The 18,938-nt window shown below is 35.5% G+C and overlaps 1 protein-coding gene across 4 annotated transcripts in view; it reads left to right on the forward strand.

Annotated features, from left to right (window-relative positions):
- The window catches only part of EPHA5 (EPH receptor A5), a gene marked incomplete at its 5' end in the record, with an annotated part of 343,025 nt that overhangs the window by 19,033 nt on the left and 305,054 nt on the right, over nt 1–18,938 (forward strand). For all 4 annotated transcript variants that reach the window (XM_081110179.1, XM_081110180.1, XM_081110181.1 and 1 more), the window contains one exon: nt 10,956–11,020. In XM_081110179.1, the coding sequence (XP_080966305.1) occupies nt 10,956–11,020 (65 nt within the window). The remainder of the gene's footprint in view (nt 1–10,955; nt 11,021–18,938) is intronic.

The raw sequence follows: 18,938 nt of genomic DNA on the forward strand, positions 1-18,938 counted from the left end.
TTTTGCAGTTTGATATATTTAAATTAATCATTAGGGGTAATGAGAACTGAGGTAAGGATTCATTCAAAACAAAGAATCAACTTTGCATACATTTGCCAATCTATTTTTATGTGCTTTTTGACATCTAAGGACAGAGTATTCTTTGGCAAATGTTTGCCCTGTTTTGCCCCAGTTAATATCCCTAGAGCATAATAAATAACAAAATAAGTTTATGAAAAGAGGATTCATCTTTGTAGCTTACCCTTTTGCTTTTCAGGCTCTTGTAACTTACTTGAACCTTGTTGGAAATTTGATACTAATCTGTGATCTCCCCAGAAAAGCAATGTCTGCTCTGTTTAGATTAATATATCTGAAAATTTAGCAGCAGTTAGGATGTCTTCATCTTATATACAGTACTATTATAACATTATGCTAGATATTTTGTAATATACTACTAGTATACCAAAGTATACTAATATACTATGGTAGATGCTTTTGTAATATGCTATTCACCATTCATTGACTTAATGAAACATTGATATGTAAGAGTTACGAGTTTCAAATGAATGAACCTTTGGATTCAGCAAGTCCAAAATTGGAGCAAGTGTGGCATAGAAGCATGACAAACAGCTCTGGAGTTAGACAGACTTGCATTTATTAATTTTATTTTATTTTTTAATATTTTTATTGATTTCAGAGAGGGAGAGATAGAAACAGCAATGATGAGATAATCATTGATCGGCTGCCTCCTGCACACCCCCTACTAGGGATTGAGCCCACAACCTGGGCATGTGCCCTGGACTGGAATCAAACCCAGGACCCTTCAGTCCACATTCCAACACCCTATCCACCAATCTTAACCTGCTAGGGCAGATAGACTTGCATTTATTAGCAAGTATGTGCTTATTAGCTGTGGCACCTGGAACCACTGCCCTATTTAGCTTTTATCAACTTCCATTTCCTTCTCTGCAAAATGGAGAAAACAAAGGACCATTTGTAGGATTAAGTTATATAATGTATATGAAGTACAGACTGTTAGTCTCAATCACTGATATTACAAATACGAGAACTGAGGTCTTCAGAGTTAAATCACTTCTACGAACTCACATAGTACCAAACCAGAACCATAGGACTAATGAGCATTCTCTGTACAGTGAACCATTTGCAAAGTGAATTGTGAATGAGTACGTTCATTTTAAGTGTGAGGTTTACCCTATTTTGTAAGGAATAGCTGTGTATATTATCTATATGCATGATGGTGTGGAACTGAGAATTGAATGCGTGTATTCTGTTATGTGATGCTTTTCAAGCTTGTTATTTCATCTATTGACTTTTTTTCTTTAGAATGAAATCACTATAAAAGATTTGACAAGTTTGGTTACCACCCCTAACAAGTAGCCACTGAACACCATATGGTTTTGCTCTTTTTATGCCATGTGTCCTGTAAATGTAGCAGACTGCTCATTATTCATAATTTAGTTGTCAGTGTATTTCAGTGTTACCTTTGCCTAAACACTTTGTATGGTTTAACCAATTGATACTAATTCTGAATTCCTTTTTGTCATCTCCCCAAGTACACAATTTTAACAATTCAAAATGTTTAGTATATATTCTGATTGATTTTTGCTTCCCTCATAGTCATATGCTTCAGAGAATGAATATTCTGCTGCTTAACTTTCAATGAGTAGTGGCTAAAACTTCTTTGTTTATGATGATGAAAAAGAATTTGAAACAAGCAATGAAAGGCAACCGTTGTTCTGCACAGTCAACAATTAAACATAATATCTTTAGAGTCAGTTGGGAATGTCACTGGAATTCTGTAAATATAGTTTTGGAAATATCAAGGAATGATGGAAAGAGAACAGACTCTGGTATAAGAGAGACTGGAGGTTGATTTCAAATTCTGTTCCTTAGCAGTTTCAGCAGTTAAGATATCTTCCTCTGCAAATAATAGCAAATCGCTTCCCCACTGGACTAGGCAGCAAAATTGATTCCCCTCCCCCCAATACACACACACACACACACACAGACACACACACACACACAAATTAAAGAGAGGCAAATTTCAAATTTAGATGGATTAGCAACTCTATGATATAATTTGGATCTAGATACTTCCCATACCTTCACTCTGCCAACCGTAATCTGCAGGCTTTGCTTTGCTGCTGACTCTCCTTATTAGCTTTAGATGACTGTACCAGTTCCAAAAAATACACCCATGCCCAGCAACTTCCAAGGCAATTCCCTTTTCTAAGTGTTTTCCTCTCAAAAACTACCTTCTCTTGCAGATCACCTTCACAGTTCATTGGGCAGAACTGAATCTATAGTAAGACCACATAATGGGGAAAGAAATATGTTCAGTATTGCTAAACTGTGGAAAGAGAAGGAGGAACAAGCCTAAATGAAACTGGAGAAGAAAATATAGACCAATGCCGGAAGGACTTATATTAAAAGCAATAAGACCCAATGACAAGGTTTGAAGCAGGGGAGTGATGTGACCATATTGGTGGCTTAGATCTTTCTGGATGCAGTATTTTGAAGAAATTGCCTCTCTACTGAGAAACCAGTTAGAAGAGTTTTCAAGTGAAAAATGATGGCTAGAGTTTGGCTGGACTGCTTATGCTATGGAATGAAACTGAGCAGGCATTTCAGAGAGTTATATACAAAATATAGTTACAATTTATGGGATTTGGTCACTGGTTCAATGTGGGAATAAAGGTAAGGAGGACAATGATGACTCCTAGATTTTTGGATAGAACGACTAGTTCTCTATGGCATTGCATTCACTGAAACAGGAAACGGTGTATTCTTGTACAGAAAAAAATATTTTGTACAAGGGGGGATAGGTTGAATCTATAAGTTGGTAGAATTTTAGAAGAAAGACATGGACAAGATTTATCGATTTAGAAGCTCATTCATATTTACATTTCAACTAAAGACTTGAAAGTTCATGAGCTCCTCTACAGGGGTTCTTACATGGGGATAATATGCTAATATCACCTTTAAAAACAACCAAACATCTAACAAATAAAAAATAAATACACTATCCATTCTCCATCCTAAATAGCCTAATTCAATATGAATGGTCTGGAGCCAAGGCATTTGTTCTTTCAAATGCTTAATATTTTTTTCCCCCATATCAAGTTCTAGTCAAGAATGTTGGTGTAGAGTGAGAAGTGAAGACAGTCTACAAAATCATAGTATTGATCAAAGCCAAGGTTTGAAGAGTTGGTACAGGAAGAATAGTTTATAATGGAAACAAGTAGCTAGAGGGATAGGAGAAAACCACAGAATTTACGTTGTCACTGAACTTAGAAGGTGAGAGAGAGTGTTTGTCCATGGGGGTTATGACAAAATGATGAGGCGGATTAGGAACTCAGAGCTACATGATTAGCTTAAGTTTTCAAGTCAGACTCTTAGGTTGTGAGCTTTACCTCAAGTAGTGTTCAGCATCCATGATTTCATGTACAAATAAAGTATATTCCTTTATGATTAGCATTTAATTCATAGCCTTTTCATTCTGTGATCATGGTATCTAATGTCCAGTCTCTAAGTGAGGGACTTGGTTTTGGAAAGCAGGGCTTATGTGTTCTCATGAAGGCCTCAAATATTGCTTTATACTTTCTTCCTTCCTTGATTTTCCTGCTGGGGCTCCGAATGGGGTTGAAAACTGTCAGTATTCTGTTGAGTTTCCATTTTGTTGAGATGATTAAATGAAAGAACATATACAAGTTGCCCAGTAGAGCAATTGACACATAGTGTACACTAAGTTCCTTTCACCATATTCTTTCTTCCTCTCTATTTTTTTTTTAATAAAGTTGTGCACATGGGTTGCTCAGAATTGCAAAAGAAATAGATACTTGCCCATTAGTTGCCTGTGGAAATACTATTGGTCGTAGACTCTTGCCTTCAATAAAGGATGCCAGAAATCTGCATAATACCCCTAAACCTATAACATAGTTTTACCAAATTTACAAATTTCGTTCTCCAATGGGAAACACATGTACTCTTTCCCTGCACTCATTTTGTCAACTGTTCTTTGTTCCCTGCAGCAGTTGTCAAATTATAAAATTTAGCCCACAAGCAAGAAATAACATCTGTGCTGAATGGGACCATGAAGGGAGGCTGGACAGCTGTGTATCTGGGGTTTATTTCCACAGATTAGTAAAATGTGTGCCGTAATTGAATCCAGTAGCTTTTTTGATATTGTTAAATGGAAATAAATAAGCAAGCATTCATCAAAATTGAACTCTATGCAATGGGAATTTGAGTCAATGCCTTTAGAGAAAGAGCACGCCATGCTGTTTGTTTCTAATCCAAATTATCCTCTTCATGTTGTGGTGGAGATCTAACTAACATTATAACTGTTTGTTACTGTGAAGATTATGGGAAAAACAGAAACAATATAAGAGTAAGAATATGTGTCTGGCTCTCTATCTTCATGTCATCAAGGATCATACATTTTCTCAAGGCTGACTATATTGCAATTGAATGTCCTTGAGCTCTCTTTCAATTCTTCAAAGTCTTAAAATACATTCATCCTAATATGTCACTTTCCTGGAGAATCCAGTTTTTTTTTTTTCTGATCTTTGTTACTAATATTAGCAAGATGTTAAGGAGGAAACAATGGCATCAAAATGATACATAGAAAGTTATGAATATTTGAAAAGTATAGTAATTGAATACCATATTTGAATTATTAACTCAAACACATCTTTAGTTGTTAGGATGCAGAAAGGTGAGGAATTGGGAGTCTTCTTATATATTACATATTCCATTTTACTCATTCTGTCTTTTCCTTACCCCCATTGAATCCTAACAAAACAACAACAACAAAAATGAGTTAGCAACTCTCTGGCTTTTCTTAAAGTAAGTTATTTAAGAGCTTTTTTTCTACTTGTTCATGAAAGCATTAAGATGATTAGTGTATAGTAATAAAAATACAGCATACTTAAGATTAGTTTGAATCAGTTTTATTATCTGTCATTTGGTTGGCCAGGCAATTAACTGATTTTTACTTAGTAAAAGTTCCTGTGTTCATGATTCTTTTTTACTATATAATTTTAGGAAATTTGTAATAGACTATATATTTATTGACCTCTGTAGAGTTATTTCTCCTGGAGAATCTATCTTCTTAATTACTGATTAGAATACCAACCAATATGCCCATCCTCATTGCAATTACACAGTGACTTTGGGGAAATGACCTTGAAGATTGTCTCTCAATTTAATGGTATAGCTTTATTTTAAAATATAAATAATAGAATAAAAAACGTTTTCCATAAAATTTCTATTATCTAATTAATGTCTTCCAAAGTAACTGTGGTATCACACATTTTCTCTAATTATATTCATTAGTGACTTCTCCTTGACAAGTTTTAATTAAGTTGTACAGGGAAGATCAATACTCATTGAGTATTCATTGCAATTTACAACCAGCATATATACTGTTCAGAACGATTTAATTACTGTAATTGTTGCACAGACGATACTTAGCGACTGTTACTGTGGTAGAGGTCCAAATACATTACTGCCTTTTAAAATAAGTTTTGTGTTGGCCATCTGCATGTTCTCTTTGAAAAAGTGTCTTTTCAGCTTTTTTAATTGGAAGGTTTGTGTGGGTTTTTGGGGTTTTTTTTGGTGTTGAGCTTTATAAGTTCTTTATAAATTTCAGATATTAACCCCTTATCAGCTATATCATTGGCAAATATATTCTTTCATTCAATAGGTTGTCTTTTCACTTTGTTGATGATTTCCTTTGATGAGCAAAAACATATGTCTAGCCAGTAGACATATGTAAAGATGCTCAATATCACTAATCATCAGAGAAATGCAGATTAAAACCACAATGAGATATCACTTCACACCTATCAGAATGTCTATCATCAATAAATCAACAAACAAGTGTTGGCTAGAATGTGAAGAAAACAACATCCTTGAACACTGCTGGTGGAAGTGCAGATTGGTGCAGACACTGTGGGAAAGTACTATGGAGTTTACTCATTGTATTCTAATTAAAATTAAAACTGAAACTGCCTTTTGAACCAGTAATTCCACTTTTGAGAATCTATCCAAAGAAACCTCACACACCAATTCGAAAGAGTTTTTGCACCCCTAATGTTCATTTTAGTGTTATTTACAATAGCCAGGATTTGGAAGCAGCCTAAGTGCCCATTAGTAGTTGAGTGGATAAAAAAGCTGTGGTAGCCCTAGCTGGTTTGGCTCAGTGGATAGTGGGTCAGCTGTGGACTGAACGGTCCGGGCTTGATCCTGGTCAAGGGCAGGTACCTCGTTTGCAGGCTCAGTCCCTGGCCCTGGTTGTGGTTCATGTGGGAGGCAACTAATCAATGTGTCTCTCTCACATGGATGTTTCTCTCTCTGTCTCTCCCACTCCCTTCCACACTTTCTAAAAATATCAATGGGAGAAACAAAACACTGTGGTACATTTACACAATGGAATACAGCTCAGTCATGATAAAGAAGGAAGTCTTACCTTCTGCAACAGTATGGCTGAACCTGGAGAACATTATGGTAAGTGAAATAGGCCAGTCAGAGAAGGACAAGTACCATATGATTTTACTTATATGTGGAATCTAATGAACAAAATAAACTAAGAAACAAGACAGAAACAGACTCATAGATACAGAGAACAGACTGACAGCTCTCAGAAGGGAAGGGTTTGTGGGACTGGGTGCAAAAGGTGCAGGGATTGAGCAAAGAAAACAAACAAACAAACCTTGCAGACACTGACAACACTATGGTGGTTAGCAGAGGGAAAGGGGAACGGGGGAAGGTAGGAGAAAAAAGGGGGACGAATGGTGATGGAAGGAGATTTAACTTGGAGTGGTAAACACACAGTACAATGTGCATATAATACATAATAGAATTGTACACCTGCAACCTATATATTTTTGCTAACTAAGGTCACTCCAACAAATTCAATAAAAATTAAAAATAAATAAATTAATTAAATAAATACATTTGGTAGTGAAATTGAGAAATCAATTTCTGAAAATTTATATATATCCTAAACTTCTGGTTTTATTAACTAGCTTAGGTAGTGGGTGAAATGTAGGCAATAATATCAGTGGCATAGTGCTCTTTCATGCATGCTATCATGAATGTTGATAAAATATGAACACATAAATGAGAACAGCTTTATTGGTTATGTGAAAAAAATTACAGGAGTTCGGTTATAAAAATACTGTTTTGCTAAGTGAGACTTCAATATTTATTAGTTTTATTTTATTAAATTGGAGTAGTATTTTGATTCATATGGAATGCCTTCAAGTATGCTAACTTTTGTTAATGAAGATGTGGAACTAGAGGTTTTATAGTACTGCATCATAGGTAGGTGGCAAGGTTTCTCAACTCTGGCACTAGTGAAATTTGAGCCACATAATTCTTTCCTGGGAGTGCAGGAGGTTTTGCTGTGCATTAAGGGATGCTTAAGGGCAGGCCTGGCTTCTTCCCATGAGATGTCAGTAGCAAAATACTCCCCCACCATTCAGTTTAAAAAATTAATTAATTTTTTATTAATGCATAGCTCATATACAATATTATATTAGTTTTAAATGTACAGCATAACATTTCATTCTGTACCTTAAAAAGTTACCACCACCCCACCCTCTAGTTTTAAAAATCAAAGGTATCTCCAGACATTACCAGATGTTCATGTTGAGAACCACTGGTATGTGCTCATAAAGACACGCACTCCAGATCTGCCCACAGACCAAGTGATTCATTCATAAGAAAAATGGCTTATTAGCTGTTCCAAGCATAGGCTAGGTTTCCAGGCATAAGTCAAAATAGTGTTATTTTAAGGAAATAGTACAATTCTGTGTATTTCGTGTTTTGGAGATAAGAATGGGTCTTAATTGAATATTCAGCATGAATACCTTACTGAGATTTAGGAAAGGGATGATCAGAGATGGCTTCCAGGAGAAGGCGGTTCCTGAAATATGTTTTACAGGACAAATGCAGATTTAGCAATTCAAAAAGGGAGAGAGACAATTGAGAGCAAAAGCGGCAAATGCAAAATTTGGAGGTATAAGAAAGCTCCCCCTCGCTATATATATCAATATAGAGATTGATATGGTGATCTATAGATAAATAGTATGGTCATATATTGTTATATGTCATAATTTTAGTTATTTTCCTTGAGGCATCATATCCCATTTGCTCACAAAATTATAATATAAAAATCTGCAAGAAATTGTCTAAAACATCTAATTTTCCTCCCCCTCTCTCAATTTCAAATTTAGTAATGGTATATATACATATATTATTTGCATTGTGAACATTATGAAATCATCTATTTCCAAGAGGAAAGCAATTTTAGACAGTAGTGGGAACATACACATATTTCCTATAGACCTGCTAATATTATCTGAAGAAAACCTTTTGACAAGATCATCATATGAAAGATAATATACATTCCTATTGTGATTATTTTCATGCATTTAGTAATGTATTTCAAGATTTTAAATTATCAGTAAATTGTATTAATAGGCCAGCTAATGCTTTCAGTTCATTCATTTACTTTCACACACATATATTTTGGTCCAAAAAAGAGTAAAAATAGTAATTTAGATTAAAATTCATTTAAGTGAGGGTAACTAAGGTTAAAAAAAATCTGGAATTCTGTTGGCAAAAACGAATATTTCAAGACCCACATATTATTAAAAGGTCTACTAGGAATGCTGTGTTTCTCATGCAGGACGATTATGAATGCCCAGAATTCTTATGCACACCAGTTTGCCATCGTGGTATTAAGTTCACTTTGACTGCCATCATAGTAGAAGGCCTTTAGTTTGCAGATTGTCTCTACTTTATCTAGTCTACTAGTACACAGATATTCTGCTGCTCAGTATCAAAGGTGAAATAAAGCAATAATAAAGATGAATAAATATAATGGTTTAGGTCCTGCACTGCCCTGGCATTTAATCATGTCTAGACACAACCCTAAGCGTCCTAGAAAAGCCAAAATGAGAACAAGGACATTTAAGTTTACTGTAGCCTTATTCCCATGGAAGCCAGAAAAGCCAACAACAGTATAAAAAGAGAAGAGTAGGGATCTCACTGAAAAAAAAAATACATTTAGTGGAATGACTGGAGGATTTGCGAGGTCAGTAGGAGGTGGAATAGATTTTTTGTTTCTGTTTTAAACAATCATTTTAAATTATGTCAATTTCAGTTAGGTCGATTTCTTCTAAAAATAATTTCACAAATTATTTTATTATTCTCTAAAGCCAAGTTGATGTAGGTAGACTAAAGATGACATAACCATTCTATAAATATGAACTTTTATAGTTAAAGAGCTCAGAACTTGAGGAAAATAGGCACATATAATGAATATACACATACATTATATATATGTGTGTGTGTGTGTATTGAGTATATTTCTACTTTATAAAAATTTAAAATTTTTGATTTATCTTTATATTACTAATATTATAAAGTGTTAACTTTAGTGTATAAATATGTTTGATGTTATAAAATGATGGAAAGTGAGGGTTAATGTACCCTTTCTATGATGTGTAGAAAATTTCTATTTAAACTATGATTTTAACTTCCTTGGTTATAATAATTTTGTTTTATATTCTCTTATAGAAATATTATAACAGCCTATTATCTATTATTCCTTTAGTACCTAGGCTTTCCTCTTGCACATAGAATCATTTTTTAAATACATTTTATTGATTTCAGAGAGGAAAGGAGAGGGAAAGAGAGATAGAAACATCAATGATGAGAGAGAATCATTGATCAGCTCCCTCCTGCAGGCCCCACACTGGGGATTAAGCCTGCAACCTGCATGGGTCCTGACTGGGAATTGAACCATGACCTCCTGGTTCATAGGTCAATGCTCAAACACTGAGCCACTTCGTTTGGGCAGAATCATTTTTTTTTAATTACTGACATTTCAAGATACTGGCTCTTGATTTAGTTTAAGGAAGCTCCACACCTCTGACTGGGATAACATAGTTGTTTTCCTTTTGGATCCACACGCCATGCTCCTTGAATGTGCTTCAGCTGCATAGGGAGGCCCATTTGGATTAGGCATAATAGGTTGGAAACCTAGTGATCTGTGACCCAGGTCTAAAGCATTTTGGCAACACAGTACTCTTTTAGCTAGTATAACTTGGGGGGACAGTAGATGAACTTCCTGAAATATAAACACAGTGAGTGTGTGGGATGTGGATACACATCTGTATAAATACTGTGTGGTTTCCTTTTGCAGTGATGATATTCAGACTTCCACCTGGGAGTTCCAAACATTTTATGATATCTAGACATAAATGATGTCTGTCTTTCAAAAATGTAGCTGATAGTTCTGTAAGAAGCACATTGAAGACTGTGGTCATATATAAGTAGAAGATAGCTTGGAAATGCAGTGGACTCATAACTGTAACAACAGCCCTGAGAGCTGCTACAATTTCCTTGGTTTGGTTAAGGGTGTGTAGATTTATTTCTTAATTAAACTTGCAATTTGGATTACAGATTTCAGTTAATATCACAAAAATGTTACAAGCTTGGGGATAGTTTATTGCTGTTTAATGTAAATTATTTGTTAATTGCTTCATAACAGCTTTCCGGAAGAAAATACAATACGTTCAGCTACAATTTTATGGCTTTTGCTTAATCCCAAAGCCTAGAGCTTGAAAAATCACTGCATTGTTTTTACTGTTTTCTGTGGATTTTTCATATTTTCTCTTTCTTAATTTAATTCTTTATAGTTGTTTGACAAAAAAAGCACTTAGGGTAATGACTTGTTTATATAATTTTGCTCTAAATGTTATTCAAAATAACTTGTTTTCTTGCATTGAAATTCTTTGTTTAAATTATAACTCTTGTATTTATCATAATGAATACTTAATCTAATTTTAGTTTTGTAGCAATAGGCACTTTTAATAATACTGAAAATAGTGATGCATTTTTGTTACATTTGACTCAGTTTTGTGTTCTTTCTCTTTCAGTGAATTTATTGGATTCACGTACTGTCATGGGGGACCTGGGATGGATTGCTTTTCCAAAAAATGGGGTAAGCCTTTATGAAATCTTATTACAACTTAAGTAGACATTATGTTAAATGTCACATATGATTGAAAATCCACTGGCCATATTTGTTGTTAAGAGAGGAGGGATGCGTGTGTGTGTGTGTGTGTGTGTGTGTGTGTGTGTGTGTGTGAAAATGGGCAAATCAGCTCTGTCTGGGAAAAGCAGGCAAATAGGGAAGGGATTTCAATGACTGAATAACAAATATGTGATTTTCCTCTCCAAGTATTTCTGTGAAGAAATGTGAAGTTACCTTAAAAATTCAGATTAAAGCAACCAACAAACTTATACAATTGATTTATCTTCAAAAAACAAGAGTTGAAAAAAATAAAAGGATTTGCTGCTGATTTGCACGTGGCATGGTTGAAGAAGAAATAGTGAATATTGAATAGGAAATAAAATCAATTCAAACACTGGGAACAATTTATTTTGTGTTTCTTCACTACATTAAGGAGTGTAAATATTATAAGAAACTCCTTTAAAATTTCATTGAGATTAAAAATTTATCAGATTATTAGAAACTATCAGGGAGAACCTGGAATGGATTGCTTTTATTAGGTCAGTAATCATTAAAAGGTTTTCTTTTAGTTTTTGCATTTTTCTTTATTGAAAATTTTCAGAAAAAAAAATGCTTCATTGGAACATTGCTACAATAACAGTTGTATTTATTAGTAAATTATTTTACTGGTGGTGTGGTTGGTTGGAGTGTTGTCCTATACACCAAAGAGTTATAGGTTCTATTCTTGTTCAGGGCACATACCTAGGTTGTGGGTTCAAATCCTGTCAGGGTACCTATGATAGGGAGGCAACCAATCAATGTTTTTCTCTTATGTTGATGTTTCTCTCTCTCTCTCTCTTAAAAACAAAATAAAACAAAACAAAAAACAACCAAAACATATCCTCGGTTGAGGATTTAAAAAAAGTCTTTTGGGTAAAAATTAAGCCATTTTCTAACAATATGCATATTAATGTATTTATATACTAATGATCTTAATAAATAGGTTACATTTAAAAATATTTCATAGCTATTAGTAGATGGAAAATGAAAGCATAAGTAAAATATTGTGACAAAATTATTATTATTACACAAGAAGTATTAACTCAATTATAATAGAAAGATAAAGCATAATGTTGTTAAAATGATTGGAAAAAGACTATTTCTAATACAAAGAGATTGTATATTTTTAAGGAAATCAATGTTGCAGAAATCACATACAAAACTGAGTAAATATCTCCCAAAATTTCTAGTTGCAAGAGCCAATACAACATCAGATTTACCCCTATAGTTAAACCTTTCCTGAATAACTCTGGAATGGAAACTGGAGAAATACAAAACTAGATTCAAAGAGAATATGACATATTTTCTCAGAGTTTTCAAAAATTAATTTCAACCCAACATATCGTCCATATTATCAGATGGGGCAACTTAAAATATTTTTTGGTAGGATAACTTATTTTGTTATTTATGAAATGGAGCATAAATTGTGTGTTATAGTTTTGCATAAAGGTTAAATAAGTGGGACTGAGAATAGAGCTTGGCACAGTGTTGGCACTCAGTTGATCTTCATTTGGGGGGTTAGCATGTTTTTATTTAATTTATTGAGGTTACATTGGTTAATAAGGTTATATAGGTTTAAAGTGTACAATTCTATAATCCATCATCTGTATACTGTACTGTGTGCTCATTACCCCAAGTCATGTTTCTTCCCATCACCATTTATCCCCCCTTTACCCTCTCCTGTCTCCCCCACCTCCATTTCCCTGTGGTAATGACCATACTGTTGTATGTCTATGGTCATAACCACAGGGAAAGGAGGGTGAGATTATAAGGGTTTTTGTTTTGTTTTGTTTTTTCTTAATCCCTTCACCTTTGACCTTCTATTGCATTTCTATCTCATACTGAGATCCACCTACCAGTTCATCAGGGTTTTTTTTTTTGTTTTATCTCTAAGTATATTTACGTGAATCCATAGTCAGCAGTTAAAGATTGGGAAAGTTCATATAAAGTGTATTTCGAGCTTTTCTGTTTAGTTGGAAGTTTCAGAAAATGAGAGTTAGCAGCCTGTTATAATCTCCACAGCCCAGAGCTGAGGAGAAGCTGCTTTCTAAGAGAGTAAGCAATTTCTCCTGTTTGATTCAATTTCTGCCTGGTGCTCTCCACCCATTTAAGTTGCTGTCTGTAATGCTGGCATATTTGTGGAGGCAATTTTTAGCATTTCACATGCATCAGGATTTTCTGTTGTTTTAGGAGGGACTTTTTTTTTTAATTCCACTTATTGTTACATGTTGAGATAGAGTCCTTCTAGTTTTTATTTTTATTGTTTTAACTACTTCACCTGAGTTAGGACATATCATTTAAATTTGGGCTTTAGCATGTGCTTTTTAACCATAGTAGATGAGATGGTGTGTGTGTGTGTGTGTGTGTGTGTGTGTGTGTGTGTGTGTGTGTGCCTGCCTCATGGTAAGAAGCTGAACTCTACTCTTTTTTTTATTCTGGACATATCTAGAAGTACTATGTTTAACAAAGTTTAATTTTATTCAAATTTAAGGCATTTATTCATTCAACAGATATGTAGCAGGCACTTGGTAAGAGCCAGTTTCTGTTCCAGGCACTGGAGTGACAACAGTGAAGAAAACAAACAAAATTTCCTTACATTCTGGAGCTTGAGGCAGCATTATTTTGAAAAGGAGTAATCATAATGTTTGAATAATGTGGTAGATGAAGTTCTCTGTAGGCTTTTTTCTCTATATACTAGAGGCCCAGTGCACGAAATGCATGCACTCAGGGGAGGGCGGATTCCTCAGCCCAACCTGCACCCTCTTGCAGTCAGGGAGCCCTCAGGGGATGTCCAACTGACAGCTTAGGCCGTTCTCTGGGGTGAGCTGGCCTAATCATCCTTCAGACATCCTTAGCACTGCTGTGGTGGTGGGAGAGGCTCCCGCCACTGCCACTGTGCTTGCCAGCTGTGAGCCAGCTCTGGGCTTCTGGCTGAGTGGCTCTCCCACTGTGGGAGTGCACAGACCATCAGGGGGCAGCTTCTGCATTGAGCATTTGCCCCCTGGTGGTCAGTGCACATCATAGTGACCGGATGTTCCACCGCTCAGTTGATGTTCATATTAGCCTTTTATTATATAAGATGTACAAAAGTGGTGGAGAGGAGATAGTATTTGTTCAAAGTCACTCAGGTAGTTTAGGACACAACTGGAAACAGCAAATCTACTCTATTGTATTTGGCACACGTGTCCTATCACTGTTTCTCATTATCTTGCCGTGAAAAACAATGCTCTCTCGTGTACATAATTACAGTTAGTACTAAAGATGACAATATAAAAAGAGAAACTTCATATTGTTTTTGTAGAAGGGGAAAATGAAGCTCTGTAAGGGTGACTTCCACAGGTTATGCGGCTGGTAAGAGGTTGAGTCCATTTCAAACCCAGGACTTTCAGGATACTGGTTGTTTTAAACCAGAGGTGAGCTCCTCTGAATGAGTAGGTCTCCATAGACATGACCAGGTTCTGGAATGTGCCCAGATTTCTGGTTTACATAAAAGAGGAATTGGTGTAGAAGAGAAATTCACCTCAAAAAAAGTTTTCAATGAGGCAGAATGGGTCTCATTCTATCCATTGCTAGATCATTAGTATTTGAAACAAATATATAACACATACATGCTCAAATATATGTTATAGTTGTTATAGTGCATGTACATATTAGCTAACTACATAATTAGGTAAATAGGTTGATAGATAATTAAAAGGATGAATTGACACCATGCTATATCTTTAATTTTTGTGACCTCTGTGGAGCTCAGCTTTCCTATCTGTTAAGTAGGATGGGTGGCTATTATATCATGTATCCAGCATTGTCATTTTTAGGATAAAATAAGGAAATGAATTTGAATGCACCATGTGATTCTTAAACCACTAAAGAAATAGAAATGATGATGGTTGATAAAAAAGCTGCTTCTATATTTCTGTTCCCAAATATAGCCAGAAACCAATATTTTGATAGTTAAAAGTAACAATTACTCAGCTATGTCTTCAGCATTTGACTATTACATGAAATAAGTAGACTTTGAGAGATTTCATACCTGAACTTCCAAATGTGGAACTAGATTCTCTAAACTCACTTTGCATGAAATTGAGAAGAGGATTGTAAATATTTTTTAAAAATTTTTGCATAACTTGTCTTTAACTTTAAACAGTAACAAAAACAAGCAAAACATAGACCAATGCCGTATAAGTTGACGTAAATTATGCATAGTTACCTTCAGTTCTCAATTTCCCTGTTTGTTTGAGTAAATACTTTTTTTCCTTCAGAGCACCTTTTAAAAATAATTTATATTGAAGTTCTCAAACTTTTTCAGCCTCAATTCAAGAGGACATGATTTTAACAGTGATAGTGGTTCTGAAGAATGGAGCTAAATACTAAATAAAGAGGCATTGAGATTCCATTGATTTTTATGATGGTCTCTATTATCTATTTTTTATGTTTCATATAAGATTTCACTTTAAAATACTCATAAATTTTGGAGCCATACTTTTTAAATTAATAGACTTTAATTTTTAGAGACATTTTAGCTTCATAGAATAATGAGCCTTGAGTATGAAGAGTTCCTATATACCACCTCAATTTACTCCTCACTCTGTTTCCACTATTATTAACATAGTAGAGGCCTGGTCCATGAAATTTGTGCATGTGGGGGAGGTCCCTCAGCCCGGCCTGCACCCTCTCTAATACAGGACCCCTCGGGGGAATGTCCGACTGCCGGTTTAGGCCCAATCCCACAGTCGGAAATGCCTCTTGCAATCCAGGACCGCTGGCTCCTAACCACTCTCCTGCCTGCCTGCCCCTAACCTCTCTGCCTTCATTCCTTGATCACCCCTAACCACCTCTGCCTGCCTGCCTGATTGCTCTAACTGCTCCTCTGCAGTCCTGATTGCCTCTAACTTCTCCCCTGCTGGCCTAATCGCCCCTAACCGCCTCAGCCTCGGTCTCGGCCTCGCACCTGGGACCCAGGTTTCCCTCTGCCAGCCAGCCGCAGGCACCCAGGACCCAGGCTTCCCTCACTCTGGCAGGCCACAGGCATCTGGGACTGTGGAGTGGGCGGCTTCAGCTTCACGGGCCTCAGCTGCAGCCGCTGGCACCTGGGATGGCAGGCGGGCAGCTTCACCTAGGCCTGGCTTTGTCAGGAAGGACGTCTGGAAGACATCTGACCTAACTAGCATATTATCCTTTTATTAGTATAGATTGTAGTAGTGTGATACAGTTGTTATGTTTGATAAACCAATGTGGATACATTGGTTTAATTAAATGCCTTAGTTTATATAAGAGTTCCCTTTCTGTTGTACATTCTGTGAGGTTTAAGTATATAATGACATATACTTATTATTACAGCATAATACAGATCAGTTACATGGCCCTAAAATCCCCTATGGTCCACCTATTCATCCCTTGCCTCCTTCCTCCCTCCTTCCTCTCTGACCCCTGGCAAATACTGAGCTTTTTATTGTCTCTTTTTTTCCCCCGCTTCTAGAACATCAAGTAGTTTTAATCACAGTATTAGCCTTTTCAGATTGGCTTCCTTCACTTAGCAACAGGCATTTAAGGTTCCTCCATGTCTTTTTTTGGTTTAATAGAGCATATATATTTTTCATAGACCATTTCTCTATTTTTATACCCTATTTTGGGATTTTTGAAAGTAGCACTATCCCATAACCATAGGCAGTCCATTTCTGCAATTCTCCACTTTCCTCTTAAATGACAATTGTTTAGTAGCAAACGCCATGTCTAGACTTTAGAAAAAGATAAGCAAAACCTGTAAGGTCCTAAGTATTTTCCTTAAAGGTAAAACTTACATGGAATTTAAATCCCATTTCAATTAAAATTATGAAAGTTTTTAGAATAGATGAACAATCCTCATAGTAATGCATTAGTTTGAATTTTGATTGACTCATCTGCCTGAATAAAGGTAGACCCTATAGACTTTTTCTAAAATAAGTATTTTCTCACTTAGACTTGCCTCTTTTTCTTCTTCCCTTAAACTGTCAATCTCTTTTTCCATAGTTCCACCAGCCTATTTGTTCACACCTTGAACATGTGTTTTGCTTCCTTCTAATTACATTAGAGTTATTTCAGTCATCATCTGGAACATTTAATATTGATTAATCTATATAGTCTAAGCATGGATATAAACAGCCTTGTTTCCTGGACATTTTTATCAAGTGTTTTCCAGGCTTATACTTACGAGAATAAAATTCATGGTTATGGTTTTGGTAGGAGCAGATTATGTTCTTACGTTTTAGAAATTCCACTATTGCTCTTTTTTTCATAGGTTGTTACAAATGATCACAAGATACACCTGCCTCCTTTGCTTTGGTGGAAGAGGCCTTTTCCCTACTGAGTTCTCTGTATTTCCTGTAGCACACAATGGGCGGGCCACCACACTCCCCTGGGCATCACCTATGAGTTGTATTTCAGTTTCTGCCTTTATTTTTGCTCTATTATCTTTGTACAGCCCTAGAGGATAAACATTATTTTGAGATATCTTATTATGCTGAACTTAGGCTATTGGAATCATTCATGATAATTTATTCATTTGAGAGAGATTCCAATATTGACTTAAAACATATTTGTACTAAAATGGAGACAGAGTAAGTAACCTGTTTTCTGCCCTTGGGAGAGAAAGAACAAGCAATAGCTCTGCATAGAAGATACTTGAAAACAGGAGCTGATGGCATTTCTTACTTTATTGTCACTTTGTTCTGTTTTATGATTTCTTTGAGACAGAGAACCTGTGCATTTACTTTTGAAGTTGAAAATAACTCAGGTTTAGATTATTCAACATGGACTGTGAGGATATGATGTGGGCTTTCTTGAATTCAGAAAGACAAACTGGTTGTTCTTTCTGATACTCAGATTTTGGCCAAAGTGTGTGTGTGTGTGTTTGTGTGGAGGTTTTGTATGTGGCTCTTTCTTCCCAAAATTAAAGGCAAAGACTGAGGAGAACTTTTTGAACACTGCTAATTTCGAGTTTTGGTTGTGATCATGCTAAGTTTTGCTAGAATCTTATTTTGGCTTTGCTTTCTGTTGAAGAGAGGAAAGATAATGACAAGAATTGAGGCCCACATTGAACATGAAGAGGCTAATAAAGATTAAAGTAATGCTGAAGTGGGTAAAAAAAAAAGAACATATTAGTGGCTATAGAAAAGCTTTTTATTTGGACAGTGATAGAAAATTATTCTAAAGGGGATGGATATTATACTATATAATGCAAATGCCAGTATAATGAAGAACAATTCTGTTCCCAAGTACTTTGTATTCATTATTTTTTAGAAAAACAAAAAGCACATACAACCCGTGAGGTAATTAAGATAAATAATTTAAGGAATTCAAGATAGTCATTAAGCATACACTGAAGTTTAGAACAAACACAATTTTGCATTTAGATTTCCTACATGGAAACTTAGTAATTATGAAGAAAGTTCTCTAAAATATCCAGCTTTCCTTTGGCATATGAGACAGATGTTGTATTTATTCTTTGATATTTGCAATAATATTGAATGACTTAGCAATAGTCACAGTGTATTCCTGCAGAGTAGGATTGAGATATGCAAATGTTGTTTGTCACTCTATATATATATTCAAACTCACAAGAAATAATGCGTTTAAAACACTTTTCCCACATTAGGAAAACTTACAAATGTAAACTGGAAAATGACCTTTACCCATGATATTCTCTTGTTAATCCCTTTTCCTTAACCTAACTGCAATTGAGTTACTCAAGGCTCCACCCTTCAGATGACAATTTCAGTTCTAGTCTTTTAGAAAAGTATGGCTCCAGGACTGACACTGTTCCCCCCTGGCAGCAGACCATACTGCTTTTCCTCTCCATCCCTATCTCACT

The sequence above is a fragment of the Myotis nattereri genome, assembly GCF_964212035.1.
Source record: "Myotis nattereri genome assembly, chromosome: 1".
NCBI lineage: Eukaryota > Metazoa > Chordata > Mammalia > Chiroptera > Vespertilionidae > Myotis > Myotis nattereri.